This window comes from Engystomops pustulosus, chromosome 4 (assembly GCF_040894005.1).
Source record: "Engystomops pustulosus chromosome 4, aEngPut4.maternal, whole genome shotgun sequence".
In the NCBI taxonomy this organism is placed as follows: domain Eukaryota; kingdom Metazoa; phylum Chordata; class Amphibia; order Anura; family Leptodactylidae; genus Engystomops; species Engystomops pustulosus.
The window spans coordinates 80,586,233-80,611,108 of record NC_092414.1 but is presented as its reverse complement, the minus strand read 5'-3'; the positions used below and the strand labels follow the sequence as shown (position 1 = coordinate 80,611,108).

At 38.8% G+C, this 24,876-nt stretch overlaps 1 protein-coding gene across 1 annotated transcript in view; it reads right to left on the bottom strand.

The window, feature by feature from the left end:
* Positions 1-24,876, bottom strand: part of OTOGL (otogelin like) — a 118,839-nt gene that overhangs the window by 36,634 nt on the left and 57,329 nt on the right. Inside the window, exons 26-37 of the mRNA XM_072150164.1 lie at positions 24,364-24,483; positions 23,347-23,463; positions 20,101-20,257; positions 18,533-18,559; positions 18,197-18,364; positions 16,274-16,552; positions 14,196-14,313; positions 13,638-13,717; positions 10,942-13,139; positions 6,238-6,415; positions 4,258-4,400; positions 1,166-1,189 (exon numbers count right to left, since the gene is read on the bottom strand). Coding sequence (XP_072006265.1) covers positions 1,166-1,189; positions 4,258-4,400; positions 6,238-6,415; positions 10,942-13,139; positions 13,638-13,717; positions 14,196-14,313; positions 16,274-16,552; positions 18,197-18,364; positions 18,533-18,559; positions 20,101-20,257; positions 23,347-23,463; positions 24,364-24,483 — 3,609 coding nt within the window. The remainder of the gene's footprint in view (positions 1-1,165; positions 1,190-4,257; positions 4,401-6,237; positions 6,416-10,941; positions 13,140-13,637; positions 13,718-14,195; positions 14,314-16,273; positions 16,553-18,196; positions 18,365-18,532; positions 18,560-20,100; positions 20,258-23,346; positions 23,464-24,363; positions 24,484-24,876) is intronic.

Here is a 24,876-nt window from a genome sequence, read left to right as displayed (position 1 = left end):
TATATCAGTATCGGTATGTCAATATATTGAAATATGTGTGCCACTGACACATTGTAATAAATCTTCAGAAATCAAACAGCCTCGGGTCTTTTAAAGACAGATTGTCACTCACAGATGAAGTAACAGGGAGAGACGATATAAGATGGCAGTGCCCACACGCCTCTGGCCTTTGACTGCTGCCGGTGGCTCGAAAGCAGGAATCAAAGGGTCAACTCCAGCGATTGGTGCGATCACAGACCGTGGGTATTATCAGGGGGTGTTTGCTACTATATACAGCAAACACCTACCTTGAATCGAGAGGGCTAGCCTGTGAGCCCTCTCCATACACCCGCAGCCGACATGTGACATATAGATACATTATATGTTGTAAAGGGGTTAAGAGAATTTTATGCTGGCAGGAAATCAGTAGTGTAGATGCAAAGGATGAATGAAGCAACCATAACAGAATATTTAATATAGCAACTACCACCACATTTGGAGGGGTTAAGCGAAACCCGATGCTGGTATTTGCAGTAGAGATGTCCCGTAGTAACAGACTTATAATTTAAAAAAGGCATATAGCAGCGTTAAAACTATGGCAATGAGGCTTAAAGTAAACCTACCATTTGATTTGATTCATTATGAGCCAAATATACTTTGAGAACGTTGTAGCTACACTGATGCAGGATCAGATCTTGTTTAATCCCTGTGCTGGGTGGTTTTGAAGAAAAAAACTATTATAAAATTATGATAATGAAGCTTCTGTGTCTGGGCTCGGCACTTTTCCTCTCACATTAGTTATACCTTGCACCAGAGGATGATGCAACCACTGTTCTCCCTGCCAGGCAGAATAATAAATTGCTGCACCATCCCCCAGATGCTGCGTATGAGTGATCCAGCTCAGGGTGATTAGTCCTGTCTTGGCTGTTCAGAAAGCTTGTGTGTAATGCGGATCCAGCTTTCCCAAGGTACTGAATTTTATAATTGTTTTTTCAGCAAAACCACTCAGCAAAGGGATTATACAAGATACGATTCTGCATCAGTGTAGCTACAGCATTCTCAAGGTATGTTTGGTTCATAATGCATGAAATCAAATGGTAGATTTTCTTTAACAACATTGAAAAGGGCTACTCATTGTAAGCATGGACTCATATTGTGCAATGTTGTGCAATGGAAATATACTCACCAACTTTCGTATGGAGTTAACACTCTGGAAAACAAACACATAGTAATGTAGATTAGCGCTGAATGTGTGAAAGTAGAACATACAAATATCATTTATGAGCAGCATATTATACAGAGATACTTTTGCATTGTTGTAGTAGATGCCTGAAATGAGTGATTGACCAAGCTTTACTCTAAAATAAATGGAAACATTAATACTCCGCCCAATGGAGGCCACCTATGTTCTAGTCCCTGGAGCTTCTAGTTAACTGGACCAGAAGTGCTTTGCTACATTGTAGTTAAAATATGATACAATACAATAAAACTTTAATAATCCCACAAGTGGGAAATTATTTTTTTTGCACAGCACAGATGAATGAACATAAAAACATAAAAGGACATAACAGTACAAAAAATACATGTGAACATATCTATATAAAATCAATATAATAAATTAAAAAACCTTCAATCAAAAGAGACACAAATCCAAATCCAAAAAGCTAGCTACCTCCATTGGCACTGTTAAATAAACTAATCGCAGTCAGAGGAAACAAATTTCTAAACTTATTTGTTTTGATTTTAAACTACCGGAACCGACTAGAGAAAACACTTCTTCTCTCAGTTACTAATTCAAAGAGTGGGTGTGATGCCCTACTCATGGTAGACCTGAATTTATCTAGAATTCTCAACAAATTCCAAATATAAGGAAGGCTACAAAAGTTTTCATACCCCTTGAACATTTTCTAGTTTTTAAATGTCACAGCCACAACTTCAATGTACTTTATTGATATTTAGGTGCAAGGGAAAGTGCAAGGAGAATGTGCTCTGGAATTGAAGATGAAAGTCTTAATTTGGTTAAAATTGAGTGTAAAACGTATTTCAGCTTAATAATAATACTTCTGTATTTATATAGCGCACACAGATTATGCAGCGCTGCACAGAGTTTGCCAAATCAGTCCCTGTCCCCAATGGGGCTCACAATCTAATCACGCTTAGAAGTAAAGGCTTCATCAAGTACATTTAATAATAGAAATGTTTATTTATTAAATGTACCTGATGAATGCTTTAATTGTAAATCAAAATGTGTTGTACACTGAATTTTAACAAAAGACTTACATTTTAAATCCTATGGTGTTGCACCCTGTTTGATCAGGGAGCACCTTTTCCTTGCCTTTACCTAAATCTTTGGGGATGCCTCATTTTCTGAACACCAGCTACAAGAGACCCCGAGCACACAGCTGTACTTCATATAAAGGAGAGCATCCAAGAATAGATTTCTATTCACAGCACAGCACACCTGAATATTCACTTTTTGTCTTCCATTCTCTCCAGGTTTTGGTTGAGTTACCATGCTGGTTCCATTGCTGGTTCTTCCATTTCCAGTCATTTGCCTTTATTGAAGTAATTTACAATTGTCTATGTATTCAGCCCCTCTACTCTGACACCTAAATAAGATCTAGTGCCTCTCGCAATTTTTGTTTGAACTGCCCCCCACCTCAGAACAACACAATACTGTAATGTTAAATAAATGACTAAAAAGCACCGTAATTATTCACAGGCATGACAAAGGTATTTTTTAAATAAAAAAATTCAGAGGAACCTGTCAACATGTAAAAATTACCTTCCTGATTACAGGTTCCCCTTAAAGTTTCAGGAAAAAATTAGCCATTATAGAGTTGTTATCTATTTATATTCCATATTTTTCAGACTATAAGAAGGACTTCTTAGCAAGAAAATATCGCTGACATAGCATTTCACTCAATCTCTGGAACACAGAGCTTCTGCACTGACTCCTCTCCTTCCTCGTCCACTGTTTCTGCAGGACCTTGAGTGATGTCAGAAACATATGACTAATCACATGCCTCCTAGATCACTGCAGGTCCTAAGCCTTTTAATGCTACTTTCAGGGGCTGGCACCAGATCTAGAAGAATTTGTAGCTGGGACAAGTTATGAAGAAGAGCTGAGTGTGTTTGTTCTGTGCTTGTGTGTAACTAACAAGGAATTTTTAATTGGTGTTAAATATTTTTCCCTAATTTGGATAACTAAATTTGCAGTGCATCTTATAGTAATGAACGGCTTATAGTCCAAAAAATATGGCATCTTTTTTGTTGAAAAGGGTTTTTCCATGTTACTCAGAGAGTCTCTCCAGTAACATACAAGTTAGCCCCTATCAACATAATAGGGGTTAACTTGCTAATCACTGGGGGTCTCAGTGATCATGGGACCCCATGGATTACGAGAACATGGGGTCCACTGATGCCCCAAAATGAAGACAACATCTGGTCCCACATGAACCTGCTGCCCTTTTCATCACTATGGCTGACAGATATTGCCAAGTACGGCGTTCAGCTATCTCTATCAGTCATCCAAATGAAGAAAAGAAGACGGGTCACTCACCAGTACGTGAAAATTTATTGTAGCCGACTGGAGCAGGCAGAGAGGTGCCTGCGCGAAACGGTCCGTCGTTTATGGCGTGTCCGGCACCTCTCTACCTGCTCCAGTCGGCTACAATAAATTTTCACGTACTGGTGAGTGACCCGTCTTCTTTTCTTCATTTGGATGTCTTTATCCTATATTGATTTTTGCATTACTTCTGAGCGCACCACCAACAAGTGAAACTGCAGACTTAGCGTCTGTCAAGGTGTACCATTAGTGTGGAAGAGATGTAGTTGCCTGCTACTTCCCTTCGCTGTGTTACTATCTCTATCAGTGCCATAGAGATAAAGATAGCATCCGGCGCATGCGCAACAGGATGTTCTCTTCATCTTGGGTTACGATTGGGGTATAAAAGATGTTCTCTTGATCCATGGGGGTCACTTCACTGAGACCCTCTCCAATCATCAAGATAGCATTTATCCTGTGGATAGGAGCTAACTTGTATAACACTGGAGAACCCCCTTTAATTACTTGACATGCAAACTGTAACAATTATGACAGCTGAAAACTGAGCTCCTTCCTGGGTGGGAAAAATTATTTTGGCAGAGATAGGTACAAAACATAACAATTTCTGTCCATATGTAATGACATTTATTAGAAAAATATATTTATAGATACATTATATACATTAAATATATTTATAGATACAGGTTTAAAGCTATACTGTAACAACTCACCAGACTTGGAGGGCATTTTTCTATATGAGCAACGATTGTTTCTTTTGGAAGTCTGACCAAGATATATGGAGCAGCATTATATAGTGCAATATTATTTCCATCAAATGTTATAATGCTCAGCTCTGATAACACAGAGCACTGGCCTAAAAAGAAATGTATTGCAGATGTTCAAATTCAGACAACTTTCAACTGTGAGCAGGCAACCAATGAAATGCTTAAAGGGGTATTCCCATCTGGGCATTTACATTTAATTTAATTCATTTGCCATATGTAAACATTTCTTCAATTGTTCCTGTGTGACGATAATTTCTCATAAATGTAGTCATGTTGTCCCTTAGAAACGAGATAGCTTCCCCGGATACGACCACCTCACATTTTGGCAGCAGTGGCCAGACATGTGCTACAGACCTGGCTTCAGCAATCATTACCTCAGGACGGCTGTAGTATATACAATAACTCCCGGACATTTCATGTACCAAAATCTTTTGTTTCTTTGTAAAATCATTCCAGCAGAGGTGGCCGTAACCAAGGAGTCAGTCTGGTTTTTAAGAGACCTCATTTATGAGAAATGATCTTCACCCAGGTACATTTTTTTAATAACATCTAATTGAAGAAATGTTTATATATGGCAGATTAATGAAACAGAATGTAAATGCCCAGACGAGAATACCCCTTTAAGTAAGCAGGTCATGCTGGCTACAAATATCAGAGTACACTACATTTTACACATTGGGGGTCATTTACTAAGGGCCTGATCTGCGTTTTCCCGACGTGTTACACGAATATTTCCGATTTGCGACGATTTCCCCTGAATTGCCCTGGGATTTTGGTGCACACGATCGGATTGTGGCGCATTGGCACTAGCATGCACGCGACGGAAATCGGGGGGCGTGGCGGAACGAAAACCTGACGGATTCGGAAAAAACGCCGCATTTTTTAAAAAAATGTGTCGCGGAGCTTACCTTCACTCAGCCCGGCTCAGCGTATTCCAGTGCGTTCCTGGGAACTTCAGCGCAGCGCCACCTGGTGGACGTCGGAGGAACTGCCTTAATGAATCCCGGCCGGACCCGAATCCACCGCAGAGAACGCGCTGCTGGATATATACTTTCTGTATCAATTTTTCATAGATTTGTAGATCTCTGCTTGCTGTCTTCTTGCTGCCATGCAACAGGAAGCTTCATTCTTTACTTTCTGTAGATAAACAACGGTCCATGATCATGTGAGGTCACACAGGTTCGCAGTTCGTTATAACACAAAGCTATGTGATCATAACTAGTCGTGCACCTGTGTGACATCACATGACCATGGACCACTGCTTATTTGCAGAAAGTAAACACTGAAGCTTCCTGTTGAATGACAACAAGCAGATGTATAGAATACAAGAATTGATACAAAAAGTATATTGGAAAATTGAATCACTTTGATACATAAACAATATTGATTATTTGCTGCAATGTGCTTAAAGTGGACAACCCCTTTAACTTTCAAGCATTCACCTTAACAGCTCAAAATTATTGGCAGCATTTATTAATAATTGTGTTTTTTTATGACAATCAATTTGGGGAAGGTAGTTATTGTGGTTGAGATGCACAAACCCTTCATTAAATTCTAAATTTCAGAGACCCAGTCATGCATCTTAGGGCTCCTGCACATGAACATGCGCAGCCCGTGTATAGGTGGCATATGGTGGCACGATCCGACAGGCGGCACACAGTGCAGTGGACGGGAGTCCTTGATTTAAATAGAAATTTAATGCAAGGACGTTACCGCTGCTGGCCGAATAGCCGCGCCGGGACTTTAATAGTTAATATTTGTAGCAGGTGAGATTGTGCCACCATACCGCACACGTTCATTCGTAGATGGATATTATATTTACAAAGGCTTTATCTTAGGGTTTCCTTTTATTTATCAGTGTAACTTGTTTTATCAAAAATAGATGGCAAAATGCATATTGATATATCTAATAAGAAAATATCTTACAAGGGCATTCCCATTCTGGGCAGCAGCTGTCAGTGTTTACTTGCACAGGCATTCCTCGAAAGCCACAATCAGGTTTCTCCACATTTTTATGACAATTACTTGATACATTGTACAACATCCATCCCATGTTGATGCAAACATACTGGCTGCATGGATCCACTGGTTCAATATACCTTGGCTATAAAATAAAATACATTCAATGTATGATATTATTTTTCATTCCAAATAAAAAGTGCAGAAAATATTTGTCCCCTAAATATGAAGTTTTGATATACTTTGGGTAATACGTTGCCTTAGACCAGGGGTCTCAAACTCAATTTACCTGGGGGCCGTTGGAGGTAGATTCTGGGTAAGGCTGGGCCGCATCAAGTTTTCCACACAAAATGCGCTTACAAAATATCATTATTCAGATTCAAATGTCATGGCGTCTCCCAGTGCAAGGAAAGCCCCAAGCTGGGAGACGTGTTTTCTCTATGAACGCGTCCTGTGTACCGAGGGGTCCCAAGCTCCTACCGCACTGAGCCCAGTCAGGGACACTCCATTCCCCCCCCCCCCACCCGGTACTTGCCTCCCCGTGTCCCTCCCATCGAAGAAGATGAAGTCGCCGCTCTGACCTGCACCAAGTGCGTTCAGAGCGGCGACTTCATCTTCTTCAAGTACCGGAGGGAAGGGGATTAACCGGTTACGGGCCCTTTCCTGTTTTTTCATGTCCATTTTTCACTCCCCACCTTCAAAAAACTATAACTTTTTTATTTTTACACGTAAAGAGCTGTGTGATGGATTGTTTTCTGCGTAACAAATTGCACTTCATAGTGATGGTATTAAATATTCCATGCCATGTACTCGGAAGCGGGAAAAAAATTCCAAATGCAATGAAAATGCATTTGCGCCATTTTCTTGTGGGCTTGGATATTACGTCTTTCACTGAGCGCCCCAAATGACATGTCTACTTTATTTTTTGGGTCGGTACGTTTAAGGGGATACCAAATTTGTATAGGTTTTATAATGTTTTCATACATTTACAAAAATTAAAACCTACTGTACAAAAATATTTTTTTTTATTTTGCCAAATTCTGGCGCTAATAACTTTTTCATACTTTGGTGTACGGAGCTGTGGGTGCTGTCATTTTTTGTGAAATTTGATAATATGTTCAATGATATCATTTTTAGGACTGTACAACCTTTTGATCACTTTTTATAGATTTTTTTATATTTTTCAAAATGGCAAAAAAGTGCCATTTTCGAATTTGGGCGCTATTTTCCGTAACGGGGTTAAACGCACTGAAAAACCGTCATCATATTTTGATAGATCGGGCATTTTCGGACGCGTCGATACCTAATATGTTTATGATTTTTACTGTTTATTTATATTTATGTCAGTTCTAGGGAAAGGGGGGTGATTTGAAATTTTAGGTTTTTTTATTATTATTTTTTTTTTTTAAACTTTTTTTTATTTTTATTTATACTATTTTTCAGACTCCCTAGGGTACTTTAACCCTAGGTTGTCTGATCGATCCTATCATATACTGCCATACTACAGTATGGCAGTATATGGAGATTTTCCTCCTCATTCATTACAATGTGCTATCAGCACATTGTAATGAAGGGGTTAAAACGAAATAGCCTCGGGTCTTCGGAAGACCTGAGGCTACCATGGAGACGGATCTCCGCCCCCCGATGACATCACGGGGAGCGGTGATCCCAGGTAAGATGGCGGCGCCCATGCACCGCTATCTTTTTGAGGCTGCCGGCAGCTTTGTCGGCAGCCATCGCTGTGAAAGCACCCGCGATCGGTGCTAGCACCGATCGCGGGTGTTACCAGTAAGCCTTTGCTGCAATATGCAGCAAAGACTTACCGGCTATGGAGAGGGCTCAGCCCGTGAGCCCTCTCCATGCAGCGCGACCAGGTGGGGGCCGCAAAATATTGTCATTTGTTACTGTAATTTCAATCATTCTAAATCTTTGTGTTGCTATTTTAATGTTCAGGAAAGTGCTGTACATATAAACATATGAACATTAAAATAGCAACACAAAGATTTAGAATGATTGAAATTACAGTAACAAATGACATGTTAATGTTATACATATGATTAAAAAATAAATGTTCAAGCATAACTCTATGTTAATGGACTATTATTATTACTATTATACTACATGTACATTATTACCCCTGTTGTATTTCAGCTAATGTTACTTGACTTGAATTAATGACTTGGTTCTTTCATGTGCCAATAAAGCAATTAACAAAGTGTATTTTTAAAATGTAATCAACACCAAGTATGAGCACTCTGTGACATGCATCAGTTAAGTTATCAATTCTTCTTTAAGGAATGTTCCGTCATGCTTAAGGCACTTTGACAAGTAAATCATAAAGATTTGCTGTTCTACAATTGCTGACCAGTAAAGTCCCAGAGGTGGTCAATGAGAGACATGCTTGAACATGATGCAGGCTATAATACCACATTTAGGTCATGTAGGCTGCTATGCATATACAGTACGGACCAAATGTTTGGACACACCTTCTTATTCCAAGAGTTTTCTGTATTTCCATGACTAGAAAAAATGTAAATTCACACTGAAGGCATCAAAACTATGAAATAACACATGTGGAATTATACAGTATACTGCTAGGAAACCACTAAGGACAGGCAATAAGCACAAGAGACTTGTATGGGCTAAAGAATACAAAGAATGGACATTAGACCAGTACTAATGTCCTTTGTACTTTGGTCTGATGAGTACAAACTTGAGATCTTTAGTTTCAACCACCGAGTAATTCAGAAAAAGTGAATGAATGGATTCTATATGCCTGGTTCCCACCAGGAAGCATGGAAGAGGAGGTGTGATGATGTGGGGGTGCTTTGCTGGTGACACTGTTGGGGATTTAATAAAAATTGAAGGTATAGTGAACCAGCATGGTTACCACAGCCTCTTGCAGTGGCATGCTATTCCATCCGGTTTGCGTTTAGTTGGACCATCATTTATTTTTCAACATGACAATGACCCCAAACATACCTCCAGGCTGTGTACGGCGTATTTGACCAAGAAGGAGAGTGATGGGGTGCTACACCAAATTACCTGGCTTCCACAGTCACCATACCTGCAACCAATCAAGATGGTTTGGGGTGAGCTGGACTGCAGAGTGGAGGCAAAAGGGCCAACAAGTGTACCAACTAAACATCTCTGAGAACTCCTTCAAGACTGTCGGAAGACCATTTCTGATGACTACCTCCTGAAGTTCATCAAGAGAATGCCAAGAGTGTGCAAAGCAGTATTCAAAACAAAAGGTGGCTACTTGAAAGAACCTAAAATATAAGACATTTTCAGTTGTTTCACACTTTTTTGTTAAGTATAAAATTCCACATGTGTTTATTCATATTTCTGAGGCCTTCGTTGTGCATCTACAATTTTTCTAGTCATGAAAGTACTGAAAACTCTTTGAATGAGAAGGTGTGTCTTTTGGTCTGCAGGATATACATTATATATATATATTAGCACTCCTTGGTATGAGTTATCCAAATTCACTTGCAGTACAGAATGGATCACTATGTGCCATGTTCCTATCTGATGATTTGTTCCATGCAGAGATTCACCTTTGTGTACCTCTTGATGACATTCCAGTTAGTCATTGTTCTCTCAAAAACTGAAAGACGCAATATTAAATGTTGCTGACATGCTGGCCTTGCTTTTGACCAAGCTTTTTTGTCTCTCCTGCATGCCAAAATTAGATCTAAATGACAACTTCCTTATTCATAAAGATTAGCAGTTTCTACCTTTTTGATTAGTATAACCTCATAGAAAGTTTAAACTTCTTGATGTCTTTGTTATCTTTGTACCTAATAAATCTAGGGTATATAACCTTCTAACAGTTAAAAGGGTATTCCGGGAATATGAACTTCTGATACAGAAACCCATAACTCTATACATAAATGAATACAACAAAACTCAATGTCATTAGTCACAAAATGGAGCTTAAATAGTTTGATTTTATGATTCGCAAAATGTTATGGGCTTTCTAAATTAGGCGGAGTTATCACCAAGATGGCGGCCATCTACTACTATAATTTCCAGGATTCTCAGTAACTCCTCCTATCTCTCATGCTCTGCTCCCAGGGTTGATGTAACAGAGTGTCTTGCTCTGCCACCATGTAACTGCCATCACTGAACATTACCTCCCTGAGGTGACATCTCACCATAACACTGGCCATACTGGATGCACTGCAACCAACCAACTACAAACATAGTGATGATCACATGACCTGCCAAGGCAGATACAGGACATGTGATGTGGACATGTCTCCCCCACAGGGACAGAGTTACAGGAGTGATTAAGGGGCCAGTAGCATTTTAATTCTTCATTATAGAAATATACCAACTAATTACATATTAGCTTATATTTTAATGCCCAATTTGAATATGAATTATGCTTATTCCTGGAATACCCCTTTAAAGAGCATTGCACTCCTAGAAAAGTATTGCACCCTGGACAGACAAAGGGATCAGTAAGGCATCATAGATAACTGTCATACAATAGAGCCACAACAGCATTGTGGTTTTCTTTAGGAAAAAAGCTGTACAATCAAGAGGCTAAGGATAGTAAAACATTAAAGAATATACATCCTTTTAATTTTTTAAAAACATTAGGAGAAAACGTGAATATACTATAATTATTAATGAATTATCTAGGTAGAGCATGTTTCTTACCATGCATTCTGAAGGGCTACTGGTATGTACCATGGTTCCATATGAATAGGAATCTGATGATGCGGTAAAATTCCCAGTGAACTCAGTTGCTGTTTCAGAGCTCATTGATTCAGTGGTAGAGGGGGGAACAGATTCAGATAACGTTTGCACAAATATGGTAGTTCCAAACCGATCTACTTCTGTAAAGTTAGAAATTGCTTCCGTAGGTTCCAGAGTTGAAAGGGTAGAGTCAGTCAATGCTTTATGAGTCAATGTCTTATTACTTACTAAAGAGGTATATGGTGGTTGGCTAATACCCACGGTGGTTTGTTTAACAGGTTCTAAAGATGTTGTTGATGGCTTTACTTTTACAGTACTCATCATACTGTGTGTGGCAATGATTCTTTGGGTAGTTCTGTTAAAAGCTGTAACACTTAAAGTTGTCCCATTGGAAGATAACATTGATAATGGTTCTGGAGTCACAGTCTTAGTTGTAACCTCCGCTGGTGTTTCCAGATGTTTAGTACTTGATGTACCAGCTGTATACCTTTCTAAATATCTAGTTGTTGAATCTGTGACATTTCTGGAAGTATCTGATGAAGTATCAAAGGTTACAGAAGGCAGCAAAGTAGTAAACAAACTCTCTCCAGGCAATGAAGCAGGAGATTCAGTTGTATGTGTTAGAGTTATTTTAATAGTTCCTTCTGGTTTTATAAAAGAACTTGAAGCTGAACTTGCATCAATCATGTGTGTGGCTGAAAATGCCTCATCAGTTGATTTGGTGGATTTGCTTTCTATAATACTAGTTGAAACTTCTTGAGTTGGAAATTTTGTACCCAAATGTTCTTTAAGAGTAGTTAAAACCTTCAATGAAGTCTCTGTAGTTTTGGGAATTTTTTTGGTACTCAGAGTCACAGGGGGAGTTTGGGTAAGCGTTGCATTTGTAGTAGACAAAGTTTTTGTAAAGTCCTTTGTTTGAGCTGTTATTGTTGGCTTAGATGACTCAGTTGATAAAGTCCCTATGTCTTTAGTAGATGTCATATTTTTTAGAGGAAGAGTAAGATAGGAAAATGTTCTTGTCATTTGTTCAGTTGTCAAATCCAATGTGGATGGAAATGAAGACTTGCTTATTGTAGTTCTAGAGTCTGAAGTTTCTAGGGTTTTTTCAGATGTGACTATATCTGTTGTCAACATTGGAAGGTCTTTTTTCAAAGTTGTTTGTATTACAGACTTTGTTGTTGGGTGTATGTCTTGAATAGATGTTAAAGTAGGAATAGAAGTCGTGAGCATTCGTGTAAGGGCTGGAGATAAATGAATCGATGGTGATGTCAACTGACTCGTTTGGCTTCCAGATGTGCTCATGTGTGTTGTATATGAAGGCAAATCAGAAACTGTCTCATTCAATGCAGCAGTATCGAGCATTGTAGTGGTTAGTTGTTTTCCATAGGTTATTGTAAAAGCTGTTGGGGATGACGGACTACTTTGCGTTTCTTCAGAAACAGTTGTGCTAGATGTGGAAAATGTAGATGTGACTTGCTTTAATGATGTCAATAAAGGAACGGTACCCACTTTTGAGGAAAGAGACACAGAGGATGTGCTTGTTTCCGCTGTGGATGTTACATTTAATAGCGCTGGTAGACCTGATAAACCGGTGCTTCCAGATGAAATTGTACTTTCTGTCATGGTTGAATATGGCAACATAGTAACCGCCCTTGTTGTCAACTGGAAGAGACCTTGTGAAAACTGACCCAACATTCTAGTTGGTGTCTTAGTTGTGTCAACAGCTTCTTTCGGAGGTATTGTTATCAAAGAGGCAAATGATGTTACTGTCTGAGGTGATGTTCTTTCCTTAATTGAAGATGAGAATGTTCCAGAAGTTGTTGAAGAAATGTCCCTTATTTCAGGACTAGTCCTTTTTGTTGTCTGCTGTGCAGGGCCAGTTGAAAATGTTGGTGTTGTTTTGTCTTTGGTGCTGGTAAGCTGCTTAAAGGGAGATTCATATTTGCTTGATGTACTTGGAATTGAGGATCTTATGTGTGCTTGGATTGTTGTTTTTCTCTCAATATAAGACTGTATTGTGGAAGCTGTTGGCATGTCAGAATAGTCTGATGGAGCTGACGATGACATGGTTGGATACTTCACTGCAGTGCTAGAGATAGCTGGTTTGGTTTTTGTTGGTTTAGTTGTAGAAGGTAATACTGTTGATTTTACTGGAACACCTTAAGAGACAATTGAAAACACTCAATGCAGTGTACTATGATACACTAAAATGTTAAATCATTAAAATTAATATGACCAGTGTTAGGCTAGATTCACACTAACGTGTGCTTACCTAGCCGTAGCCCAGGCGTGCACACAGTAGCGTGCTAGAGAGGAGGAGGGATGAGCGCTGATCACCTCTCCCCTCTCTATAGGCAACAGCGCCACACAGCCATAAACATGGGGAATGATACAGCATGTTTTATCTTTTACCCTTGCACGGTACGATGCTGCACATGTGTGGCACCGTACCACCGCCGGTGCCTATAGCCATCTATGGGGACGTAAATCCGCCCACAAACTTGCGGCTGGATATACACCACTATACGTGCAGTGTGAAAGGGGCCTAAAATTTATATAAATGACTGCACACAAGTTGAAACATAAAATAAACATTTACAAGTCAGAACATCTGTAAGAATGAATTATATCATTATAGCTAATTGCATAATACTCACAATCTTCTGGATAAACACATTTGAGTGTAACTTCATCAAGAATCATATGGTTTGGACAATATGGAATACAACCTTCTACTCTGTAAGGATAAAACAAAAAGAAAACATAAAAAATTGTTAATGGGGACCTATCATCAGGTGTTTTCCTACTAAACTAATAAACCCATCAGATGGAGTATGAAATGTCCTTTCCAAATTTGCTCTTTTATGTAAAATGTCCCCCATAAAAAACCTACTGTAAATTCCGGATAATCATCTCAAATGAGGCAAGAAGAGTCAGATTTGTATGGCATTGGAGGAGATTTTTTTCTAGGCAAATGGATGAGATTTCACATAGCAGAGGGAATTCTGGAAAGGACATTTTATACTCTACATAAAGGAACTAATAGTTTAGTGGGGTAAACCTGGTGACAAGGTCTCTATAATAACATAATTTGAAAGAAGCAGAGTGAAACTCTTATTAATTTACAACAAATTTAAATATAAAATAAAGCAAATAATACTTTCTACTTTATATCCTCAAGTACTACATTTCAGGATACCATGAAATCAACTCACGGTGGTAGGAAAGTACAAATTGTGGCTTCAGGGTCACTGCAGGTTTTGACACAAGGGCTGGCACATGGTTCATATCTCCATTCACACATTCTCCTGTATGGAACGGCAGCAGCAATCTCTGGAAGAAGCATTCTATAATTTAAAATTCTGAAATATCTTCAAAAGACAAACAAGTATTTAAAGATCCTTCCCAATTTTAACAGCAAATTTGAACACAAGTTCAAAAGCACTTCTGGAGTTTTCTCTAGTAATTTTTCTCAAAGCAAAACTGCAATGACTGCTGATAACAGTGACTATGGGGCTCATTTACTAAGGGCCCCGCGGACCGCACTTTCGTCAGACATCCCGGCGCTTTCCAGTTTGTGCTGCTGCGACAGGGATTTAAAAGGGGTTTTTCGGCGCACACGATCGGATTTTGGCGCAATAGCACCGGCTTTCATGCGACACAAATCGGGGGGCGGGCCATCTGACGATCCGACGGATTTGGACAAACCGCAGGATTTAACTTAAAAATTGTGTCGCAAGCCATGCCCCGGGAAGAAGAAGGTGAACTCCGGCGGACCTGAGCGGCGAGCGACACACACAGGATACACAGGGCATCTGTGACCCCCCGGCCTTTCCAGCCCGGCACTCTCTTTGTGGTAATGTGACCCTTATTTATCTTATTTACCTATACTCATACTCTCCATTAAGCACCTTATATGTATACTTTAAATTTGTGCATTATTTTTAGTCACACTCTTGATGTATCTTATATTGGGGCTGGATTCTGGGGGATCTAATGTTCTTCCCTAGTATTGGAAATTTTAATTGCTTTAACTTCTATGTCAGATTTAATTAAATAAAATTTATCTCTTTTGCATAACATCTGCTTTTCTGTTTGTGATTTTTGACACACAGGATATCGAGCGCACGATCTTCATGAATCGTCGAGTTCATCCCCGCCGGACAGTCCGGATCGGGGAACGCGCAGGACCGGGTAGGTAGATGTGTCCCAATATATTTCCCTTGCTATGTTGTCTGGATGCTTTGGAATTATGACCATTGGACCAGATTTATCAAAAGTTGTTCAAACTGCAGTATGTAGAATTATTGAATACTAACGCATGGTCTTCACTTATCTGGCGCACCCTGCACTGCTCCATAAATGGGCACCATCTTTTTGTGCACCTTTAACATACAGCGTGCGACACAATTCTGTCAAGTTGCTGTATTTAACATGTCCCAAACTCTGACTTAGCACCAACACACCCCTTTAGGTGCACATTTTTTCTGTCTTCTCAGACACAGTGCAGCTGCGACACAAAACTGGCGGACACTTTATTAATACATGTGTAAGCTCCAAAGACGTTCTTTCTACTGCAAAGTCAGCCACTTATAGATATTGGGCCATTATGTTCTTGCCGTAATAGAAATTCCTAATTCCATGTAGATTCTCCTGCTCATCTGGTGTTAATGAACATAATGGACGTAGGCAAGCAGAGCTAAAGAGTAAATCCTTAGAAGAAAATAGTGCATTTAATAAGGCAAGAATGTGGATTTGAGACAAAACTAACATTACTGATAATAAAAAAGAGGCCTGGGAGTTGACAACCAACCAATCCCGAATTCAGTTTTTTCCATAAAGGATTGTAAAAACATGGCTGCTTTATTCCAAAGCAATCCCTTTAGTTTAATTTCAAATCAAAGAGCTGAACTTTAATATCAAACACAACTCAGACAGTGGTGCTGCTGTTTTTGGAAGAAAGCAGCTATATTTTTCTTGACAACCCCTGTATGGAGGGAGTGTATGGAGGGAGCTCATGGGCAGAGCTTTCTCCATACACAGTGGGTGTCAGCAGTATAACACAGCAGACACTGCTTTAACTTCCACCATGGCAGCATACAGTCTCATAGGGACTTGTAGGTCTGCTATGGATAATGATCAGCAGTAAAACTACTATACACTGCGATTCATTAGTATTTTACTGGTGGGAAGAGGAGATTTAATCTTTAATCTTCAACAAGTAGGAGTTAAGTAAGGTTTATTATGCCTGATCTTGTAATGCTGCTTATAGTTATAAGGTTTTTCAGCTTACCTTCAATTTTGAAACCACTGGAAAGTTTAAACTCCTCAGAACTGTCATATTTGGAAACTTTAACCTCTGTAGCGGTTAGAACAATGAAGAATCCTTTTTTGCTGTGTAATTCAAAGGCACTGTATCCCGGAATCCAAAGACCCTGGTGGTGAAAAAACGTTGCCCTTCTTTGAAATGTAGGACTGGCTTCCCATTGCTCCAGCCTTACACAGTCATTTTCTTGTACAGATAGAAAGTAATTTGGTCTTTCTGCTGACTCCAAAGATACAAGTGATAAAGCTGTTTTCAATAAGAAGATTAGTGTAATTACAAAATTGTTTTATTGTATTATTTTCTTAATAACTGACAAAATGTATTAATGTACTCATATTTTTTAAAGTTACCTTTTCGTTCATGCCATAATCTAAGCCATCATGTTAGTTTTAAAGGGCACCTACCACCACGAATCTACCTATAAAGGTAGATCGGGTGGTAGGTGGATGTATGGGACGTGAGGATAGCCCTTTTTAGAGCTAATCCTCACGTTCCCGCTAGCGTCACTTAAACTTTATTGCCCTAATATGTTAATTTAATTAAGCGGCTACCGGGGCGTGGAGTAGCCGGACACGAGGCTACACGGCGCGGCTACTCCACGCCCCAGTAGCTGCTTTCCCCCGCCTACCCTGTGATCTTCGGCGCGCAGCTCCTGGCATCTGCGCGCCCTCGTCCGAGAAGCCGGAGTTCTGCGCATGCGCAGTAACTCCGGCCAAGATGCGCGATCTCGGGAACGAGGCCGGAGTTACTGCGCATGCGCAGAACTCCGGCTTCTCGGACGAGGGCGCGCAGCTGCCAGGAGCTGCGCGCCGAAGATCACAGGGTACGCGGGGGAAAGCAGCTACTGGGGCGTGGAGTAGCCGCGCCGTGTAGCCTCGTGTCCGGCTACTCCACGCCCCGGTAGCCGCTTAATTAAATTAACATATTAGGGCAATAAAGTTTATGTGACGCTAGCGGGGACGTGAGGATTAGCTCTAAAAAGGGCTATCCTCACGTCCCATACATCCACCTACCACCCGATCTACCTTTATAGGTAGATTTGTGGTGGTAGGTTCCCTTTAAGTCTAGTGCATGCAAAAGGTTGCAACTCATTTTCAATGCAGTGGCTCCTTAATAATCTAAATTATTTCCAAAATGTATGAATTGCAGAAAACTATTTTTTACTACACTCCAGAACACTGTTTTGTGGAAGGCATGATATATTGACCCCATTATATATTATGTTCTCAATATATAAAAAGTACAATTTTACAAGTCATTGTTTAGTATTTTTTTCGGTTAAATTCTTAAAAAGAGGAAACTGTAAGCAGAGATGAAATCTAAACTAAACTAAAACACATTATACAATGTTCATAGACACAATTGTAATTAAGACAGTTATTTTGTTGTTACGAAAACATTCCAGATATTTAATTATTTAATTTATCATATTACACTAGCATATGCCTGCCTTTAAAAAACAAATGACCAGCCATCTATATAATCCATGGGTGTACAAGATCTGCTGAAAACTGCAATTAAGCAATGCCTTGCTCCGACTCATGTGGTCAGTGTTATATTTTTATAGTTTATGTTAGACCTAGCCATTTAGTTGGTGTAACTTCTGAAAACATGCAGCTACATAGGTTTGTTTCCCAACAAACTGTTCTGGCTTTCTAAAATATCATGTTTACATTTTCTGCACTAGATAATGCCCAATTGAAGTCACGTTATAGACTTGTACATGAACAAATATCCATGGAATCATTTCAGTAAATCACATATTTTAGCACTAATCACTTCTTCTATGATCAGTTAACACCACATTCATTGAATGAAGTTAAATTTAACAGAATTGCCTGAATATTTTTGTGACAATATTATTTAAATATTTAGATTTAGAGTACTCACATAGGTCTTTATCTCTGAAAAGTCCAGGTGTTATCATGAAGTTAAACAAAACATTTCCATGTGCACTCATTCTTGGCAATGGGAATATGTATTTGCTAGTTACATTCACACCTAATACAATTTCACTGTTCCCGCAACTAGAAAGGATAAAGGGGCCTTCACCCAGTCCTAAAGAAGAGTTAAAATAAATATATAACTATAAAAACACATTAAAATATGCACTGTTCTAAATAGAAGATAAAACTAATGTGATTTCACAATATGTAAAATGGCTAATAAATGTTCTCTTAATGAATTTTAAACATGCATGCGGACTGGATGTAAGGCATATCTTACCTTGATTATAATATTCACAATCATAAGCTGAAAAATATAAAAAGAATTGTATGTAATAAACAACATTGAAAACAGAGCCTTCGTTGGTTTATACACTTGTTGTTGGCCCAACACTTGAATGCATGTGCTCTCTATACACAGAGGACAATAAATAGCTTTTATACACTTCAGACTGAGACATCTCAGTAAGAACAAAGCATTAGGAATGTTATAATCCAACATGCCCAGCTCATCTTTTTATCAAATATCACCCACTCATAAACCAGAGACCCAATAACATGATTGTTCACCTAGTACTGCTGCATTCATCAGACTATGCCAATATTCATCTCATGTATATGTCAAACCTTACAATTACTGGCTAGCGATGAGCAAACCCAAGCCACAGACTTTGGGTCTGTACCAAATTTTTGCAGGTTCGGCACCCATGACTCCCAAAGCCAAACAGACACCACCGTTGGTGCTTCAGGATTGTGTTTGTGAAAAGCGCCAAGCTGGTTGCCTGACTGCTGAGCAGACACTCAAACAACCTGCAACCTCTAGCAACCACAGGCATGTCCTCTGTGGTTTTATCTGCAAGGTTAAACGTAACTCTGCAGTATAAGAGCAGGGTGACATGTCTAAATACCATTATATACAGGAGACAGAGCTAGGGATAGGTTGCTGCTGTTCATATGGTCAGTCAGATAGGCAGGGACTTCTCAAATACCAATGATTGCCCTTTTCATGGCACAGGAGGCTGCTGTGATTAGAGACAGATGGCAATCTGAAATAATTGCCCTTTTATGGCACTATAAAGAACTACTGATAAGCAGGGCAGGATGAGACTTAGTACTTCCAGCAATATCTTAAAGGCACAATATCAGTATAGTTTCATCAAAGTCCCATCAAAATCTGAAAGGTGCTGTTTCATTATAGTCTGGCGTTGCATCAAAATCTGAAAGTCACTGCCCCATTACAGTTTGTACCGTTCATCAAAATCTAAACGTTTCTGTCACATTATAGTTTGCAGTTGCATCAAAATCTGAAAGGCGCTATCACATTATACTTTGACAGTCTATCAAAATCTGAAAGTTGCTATCACATTTTAGTTTACAGTAGCATCAAAATCTGAAGTAACGGTTGCATTATAGTTTGACTGTCCATCAAAATCTGAAAGCTGATGTATGTTGCGGCATAGTTTGCTGTTCCAGCATCATCCAGTGTTTAGTTAAAATAATAGGCTTAGACCTATTTACATCCATGTTACTTTACACTCTACAGATGAAGTCCGTGTCACGAACTTAAAATTTTTCCCAGTAATCATATGAACCCGTCAAACCCCAACACGATTGCAGGTGTTAACTATTTAAATCACTCCGGTAAATCTGCATGCACCAGTAGCTTTAAATTATTTAAATGTAGTGGTGCACAGACGCACACACCCCCTGCAGCTTTTAAAGATCTTTTGACAGAAAGTATAGGAATTCAGTTCATAGTCACGTCCTCCGTTTTAGATAATAAGTGTACTCTCAACAAGATTATTTCGTAATTCTATAAGTTTGCAAAGTGCTTCATTAGTTACTTACGACACATATTTGGTGATCTCCAGTGGACAGCTACACCTTGTTGACAACATTTATGAGCATATGCTGCTATACTGGTGCAGAGACATTCACAGTCGCCTCCAAGATTACAATTGCATGTGTCTGTATGACAGTTCTTAACAAATGATGTAACATCAATCTGTCAAATAATATAGAATGTCATATTATAAAATCATTAGTAACAATTTTTCATAAGTTTCACAATATCCTTAATTTTAATAATAATATAAGGCTGACCTCTGCTTTAAGTATTTTTTTCTGAACATAAATAAATATATATTTTCATATATATACCCATATCTATACAGTATATATTAACTATTGGTATTTCAATTAAAGGCATGTATTTCAATTAAAGGGAATAATATTAACAATATAATAAAATTGCTGATTCAGTAATCATTCCTGATTAATTCAATATACTAAAGCATGTATGGTTGATCAAATCATTCTAACAAGACGAAATGTCTGTTGAATTGAAAAGATCCTCACTAAAGATGAATCATGAAATAACTTATAGTTGTGCATTTCTCCATCATTACATAGCAGTACTTCATAATGCTGTTATACATAGCATGAATATATATACCGTATATACTCGAGTATAAGCCGACCCGAGTATAAGCCGAAACCCCTAATTTCAACACAAAAAACTGGGAAAACCTATTGACTCGAGTATAAGCCGAGGGTGGGAAATGCATTGGTTACAGCCTCCCAGTATATAGTCTGCCAGCCCCTGTAGCATACAGCCTGCCCAGCCCCTGTAGTAGGAAAAAAAATAACACTGTGCTCATTTTTCCGACGTCCCCCATAGGTCCTCTTCTGTCTCAGACTGTCTCAGACAGAAGAGGACCTACAGGTGATGTCAGAAAGGTGAGTTTTGACTTTATTTTTTAGTTGACTCAAGTATAAGCCGAATTAGGGTTTTTGAGCACAAATTTTGTGTTGAAAAACTAGGCTTATACTCGAGTATATAAGGTAATAGATTGATGGTACCTAATAAATCTCCCATTTTACAAAAGTTACTTTCTAAGCTTTTTTTTTCCTAAAATACTTTGGTTACCCTTTCATAAAACTAGCACAATGAACTTCACCATTGAAATAATCCAAATACAGTACATTAAATACTTTCTTCCAGGAACTGTGCAATGCTTGTCCATATGTTGTATATGGTACTGCAGCCCACTCAGCAGTCGAGCCAAGCTGCAATACCGTTAACAACTGTTGGACAGGTGTGGTGCTCTTTCTGGAAAAAACAGACATATATTTCTTATACTGAAACACCAGAAAGTTTTATGGCATCTTAAATGTTTAAGGCAAGGAATAGGAATTTTTTGTTCTGTCATATGACACATGAGTGTTGGTGCTCGGTATGTATAATTTATTAGGGGGCATATCTTGGGGCTTCCTTGCTTATAGCCAAAACCATTAATTTGTGTTATTGGTACAATATGTAAACATTTGAGACCTCAGTTTAAATTTTGCACAGGGCCCCAATTTGCCTAAAAGCGGCCCTGCCGATATGAAAGCAAATATATTTGGCAGTAAAGACTTCTCACTTTAGTATTTCAAATTTAGTCAAAATTAGTTAATTTTGCAGGACTGTAAACCCTTCAAGAAAAATGAGAACAATGGGGGTGATGTATAGTGGTGTTGTTTTGGTTCATGCTCCATTTGTGCCAAATTGTTGTCAAAAATGTGCACCACATTAACATACACTTTTTCAAAGTCACATAAACATAGACCCATCCTGTGACAAATTTACAATTTTCTTTACAATTGATCAATTGCTTTGTGTCAGATTTGAGACTAAGATCACAATTTGTCTCAAAAAGAATCCAGTGCCATATTGGCCTATGTTCTGCAACTTTCTATTTATTTCATAACTTTCTAGGCAACAAACGTATGCCCCATGCAATGTCTGGAGCACGATGTGCTCACTGCACGGTGTTCATACACAATACACGTCCATGTCGTCCACGAACTAGCTGCCTGCTTTGGGGCTAGCTCACGGCTGCCTCTTGTAGGAGTGTGAATGTGGTCTTTGCATATGAATACTGAAAACATATTTATTAAAGGGCCAAAGCCACTTTAATAAATATGGTAGGAGAGCTCCAAAGACAGACATAGAACTGTCCCAAGGAGCCTGCCTAATGATAAACGTCCCCCAGTGATTCATTAGGAAGAATTAATTAAGTATAAAAATGCAGGAAGATTGACACGCTGCTACCAATAAGAACGATTCATGGGAGTAGATTAAATTCCTTTAATTAGGGTTTTCAAAATAGGACAATGCGTTTCTGGGTCGGATCTCCCCCTTCATCAGGTCCAACACATACAAACAGGGATGGGGATATTCCCAAAGAACTCCCACATTCAGCTCTTAGAGTTCAGTGAGATTGAACAAGAAGGACAACCAGTAGGAGCACTGTATGTTAGGAAGAATATAGGAAAACATGCAAATAAGTTTTCCAGGGTGGGATAAGGAAAACCACACCTCTTTTAGCTAACTTGTAAGGCAGCTCCCTTGACATCAAGCATGACCTTCAGGAAGCCTTATGACATGATTTGGGATTAAAAACAAACCAGTATATGTATTCGAGAAGGAACAGATTCTCAACTGCAGACAGCACTGGTTGGGAAGTAAGAGTTCTCCTTACAGATATAGGCCCACATTTACTAGGGGCCGTGCGCCAGTTTTCTATCAAACTTTGCCTGTTCTTTTCAGTGCAAACTGCTTGCACAGGTATTTAAGGAGTGTCTGAGAAACATTTTGTGGCGCATCCTGCACTATACACAGACAAACACACTTTTAGTGTAGTTTGCACTACTCTTAGTAAATGTGCCCCATACTGTTTTGCTTTTAACCCTGCATCATGTCATAAGGATTCTTGAATGCCAAGGGAGCTGCCTTACAATGTAGCTAAAAGAGGCATGATTTTCCTTGTCCCATCCTAGAAAACGTATTTGCAAGTTTTCCCAGAATCCAGTAGTGTAGCCTCAATGGCTATAAGTCTCCACATGCCTACAAGGTGGCCATAATTGGAACTTTCCGTAAAGGAAAACTCTTACTTCCTGAAGGAAGAATATAAGAAAGCCATGTGTCATAATATATTAAATACAATGGACATGTGCTAGCATCCTAGGACATTTTTAAAAGATTATGGTTTAGTTCAAACAGCTTTCAAAATCAACTTAGTGCCATAAACTGAATTTTTACAAACTCACCACATTACGACATGGAGCAAACACATCGCTGTAGAGAATAGAGCATTCCTTTTTTGCATAAGGAAATTTGCTTTGATGAACCTCACATGGCCTCATTGTTTCATTTGAACTTTTACACTAGATAAAAAAACACATTCATTCATTAATAATAATAATAATAATAATAAGATCATTATTCATGTTTATGGCCTGTATACATTTGTTGACATGAGCAATTTCCAATTTTGGCAGATTGATTTTTTAAAGGCAAAAAAAGCTATTAGATTTTTTTAGTTTTTCAGATTTTTTATTTCAAGTTTCACATTTCACAAGTTTTGTTTACAAATAATGAAACATAGAAACAATCAACAAAAATAGGAAAATATTAACACTATCACCAAGTGGTAGTGAATTCCAATTGAGAGGAAAAATGTGAATTACAGGCATATTGGCAAAATACAGCCACACTAAAAGGATGAGAGCCAAGTTAAGCTAAGTAAGATGTTTAACTTCATAATATAAATTTTAACATATATTGAATATAATTTGACAATTGTTATTTATATGATTTCAATAGTTTTATAAGGATACATATTTAGAAAAACCGGAAATTTAAAATACATGCTCACATACAAATCCATTTTTTGAAACCACAAAATTGCAAGGGGTTTGCAAGTCTGATATTCACACAGGCAGGCGTGTACCAGCCATGAGGCAGGATGAGCCTCCTGCCTCAGGCAGCGCCGCCCGTAGCAAGGTGGGGGGCAGCATTAAAGGCATCTACTACAAAGCAAGACCTGACATGTAAGGATAATGTGTCTTCACATCTGATTTCGGCATGGATGTGGGATACTGTATGAAGAAGACATTTACTAAAAAAAAATTAACCTGATGCATTACTACTGGATTGTGCATAGTTGCCTCAGGCAGCAGAAAGTTTGCCCCTGCACACTGGCGAGTAATGGGAGTGAGAAAAGGAATGAAATATTCCACTATACATCACTATGTTTAGTGATTATATCACAGCTATTGACATACCTGGCCAATTGTCCAGCTATCTCCAAACACTTGAGCGTTTCTTACTTCCATGTTATTTGATGTAGTTAGATCATTTGAGGTGTATTTGTCAAAATTTCCACATAACCCTGACAACTTGCCCTGAAAAAATTAAAAGTTTTTATAATATGCAATGAAAATTCAAGGAACAAAGTAATGTTTTATGTTTAAATTCATCCTCTTTTTTAAGTAGCTTGCTGTTACGAAAACTAGCCCTCTGTAGTAACACATCTGAGGGTTTATTACATATCTTCAGTAAAGGTAAAGCTCAGTAAAATCCAAAAGCTTCTTTGTTCTGTACAGTAATGGGGAAGACAGCAAGGATGCAGCAGAGACTGTGTAAGGTAAGGCGCAACTATAGAGACTGTTTAGACATGTAGGCTGTCAATGAGTTACGTACAGGATCGGTTCTTAAGTTTGTACTTAATCTTTTTTGTCCATGTGCCAATAGTTTTTTTTCTTTAAATGAACGCTGTCACGGGACCAAGGATGATC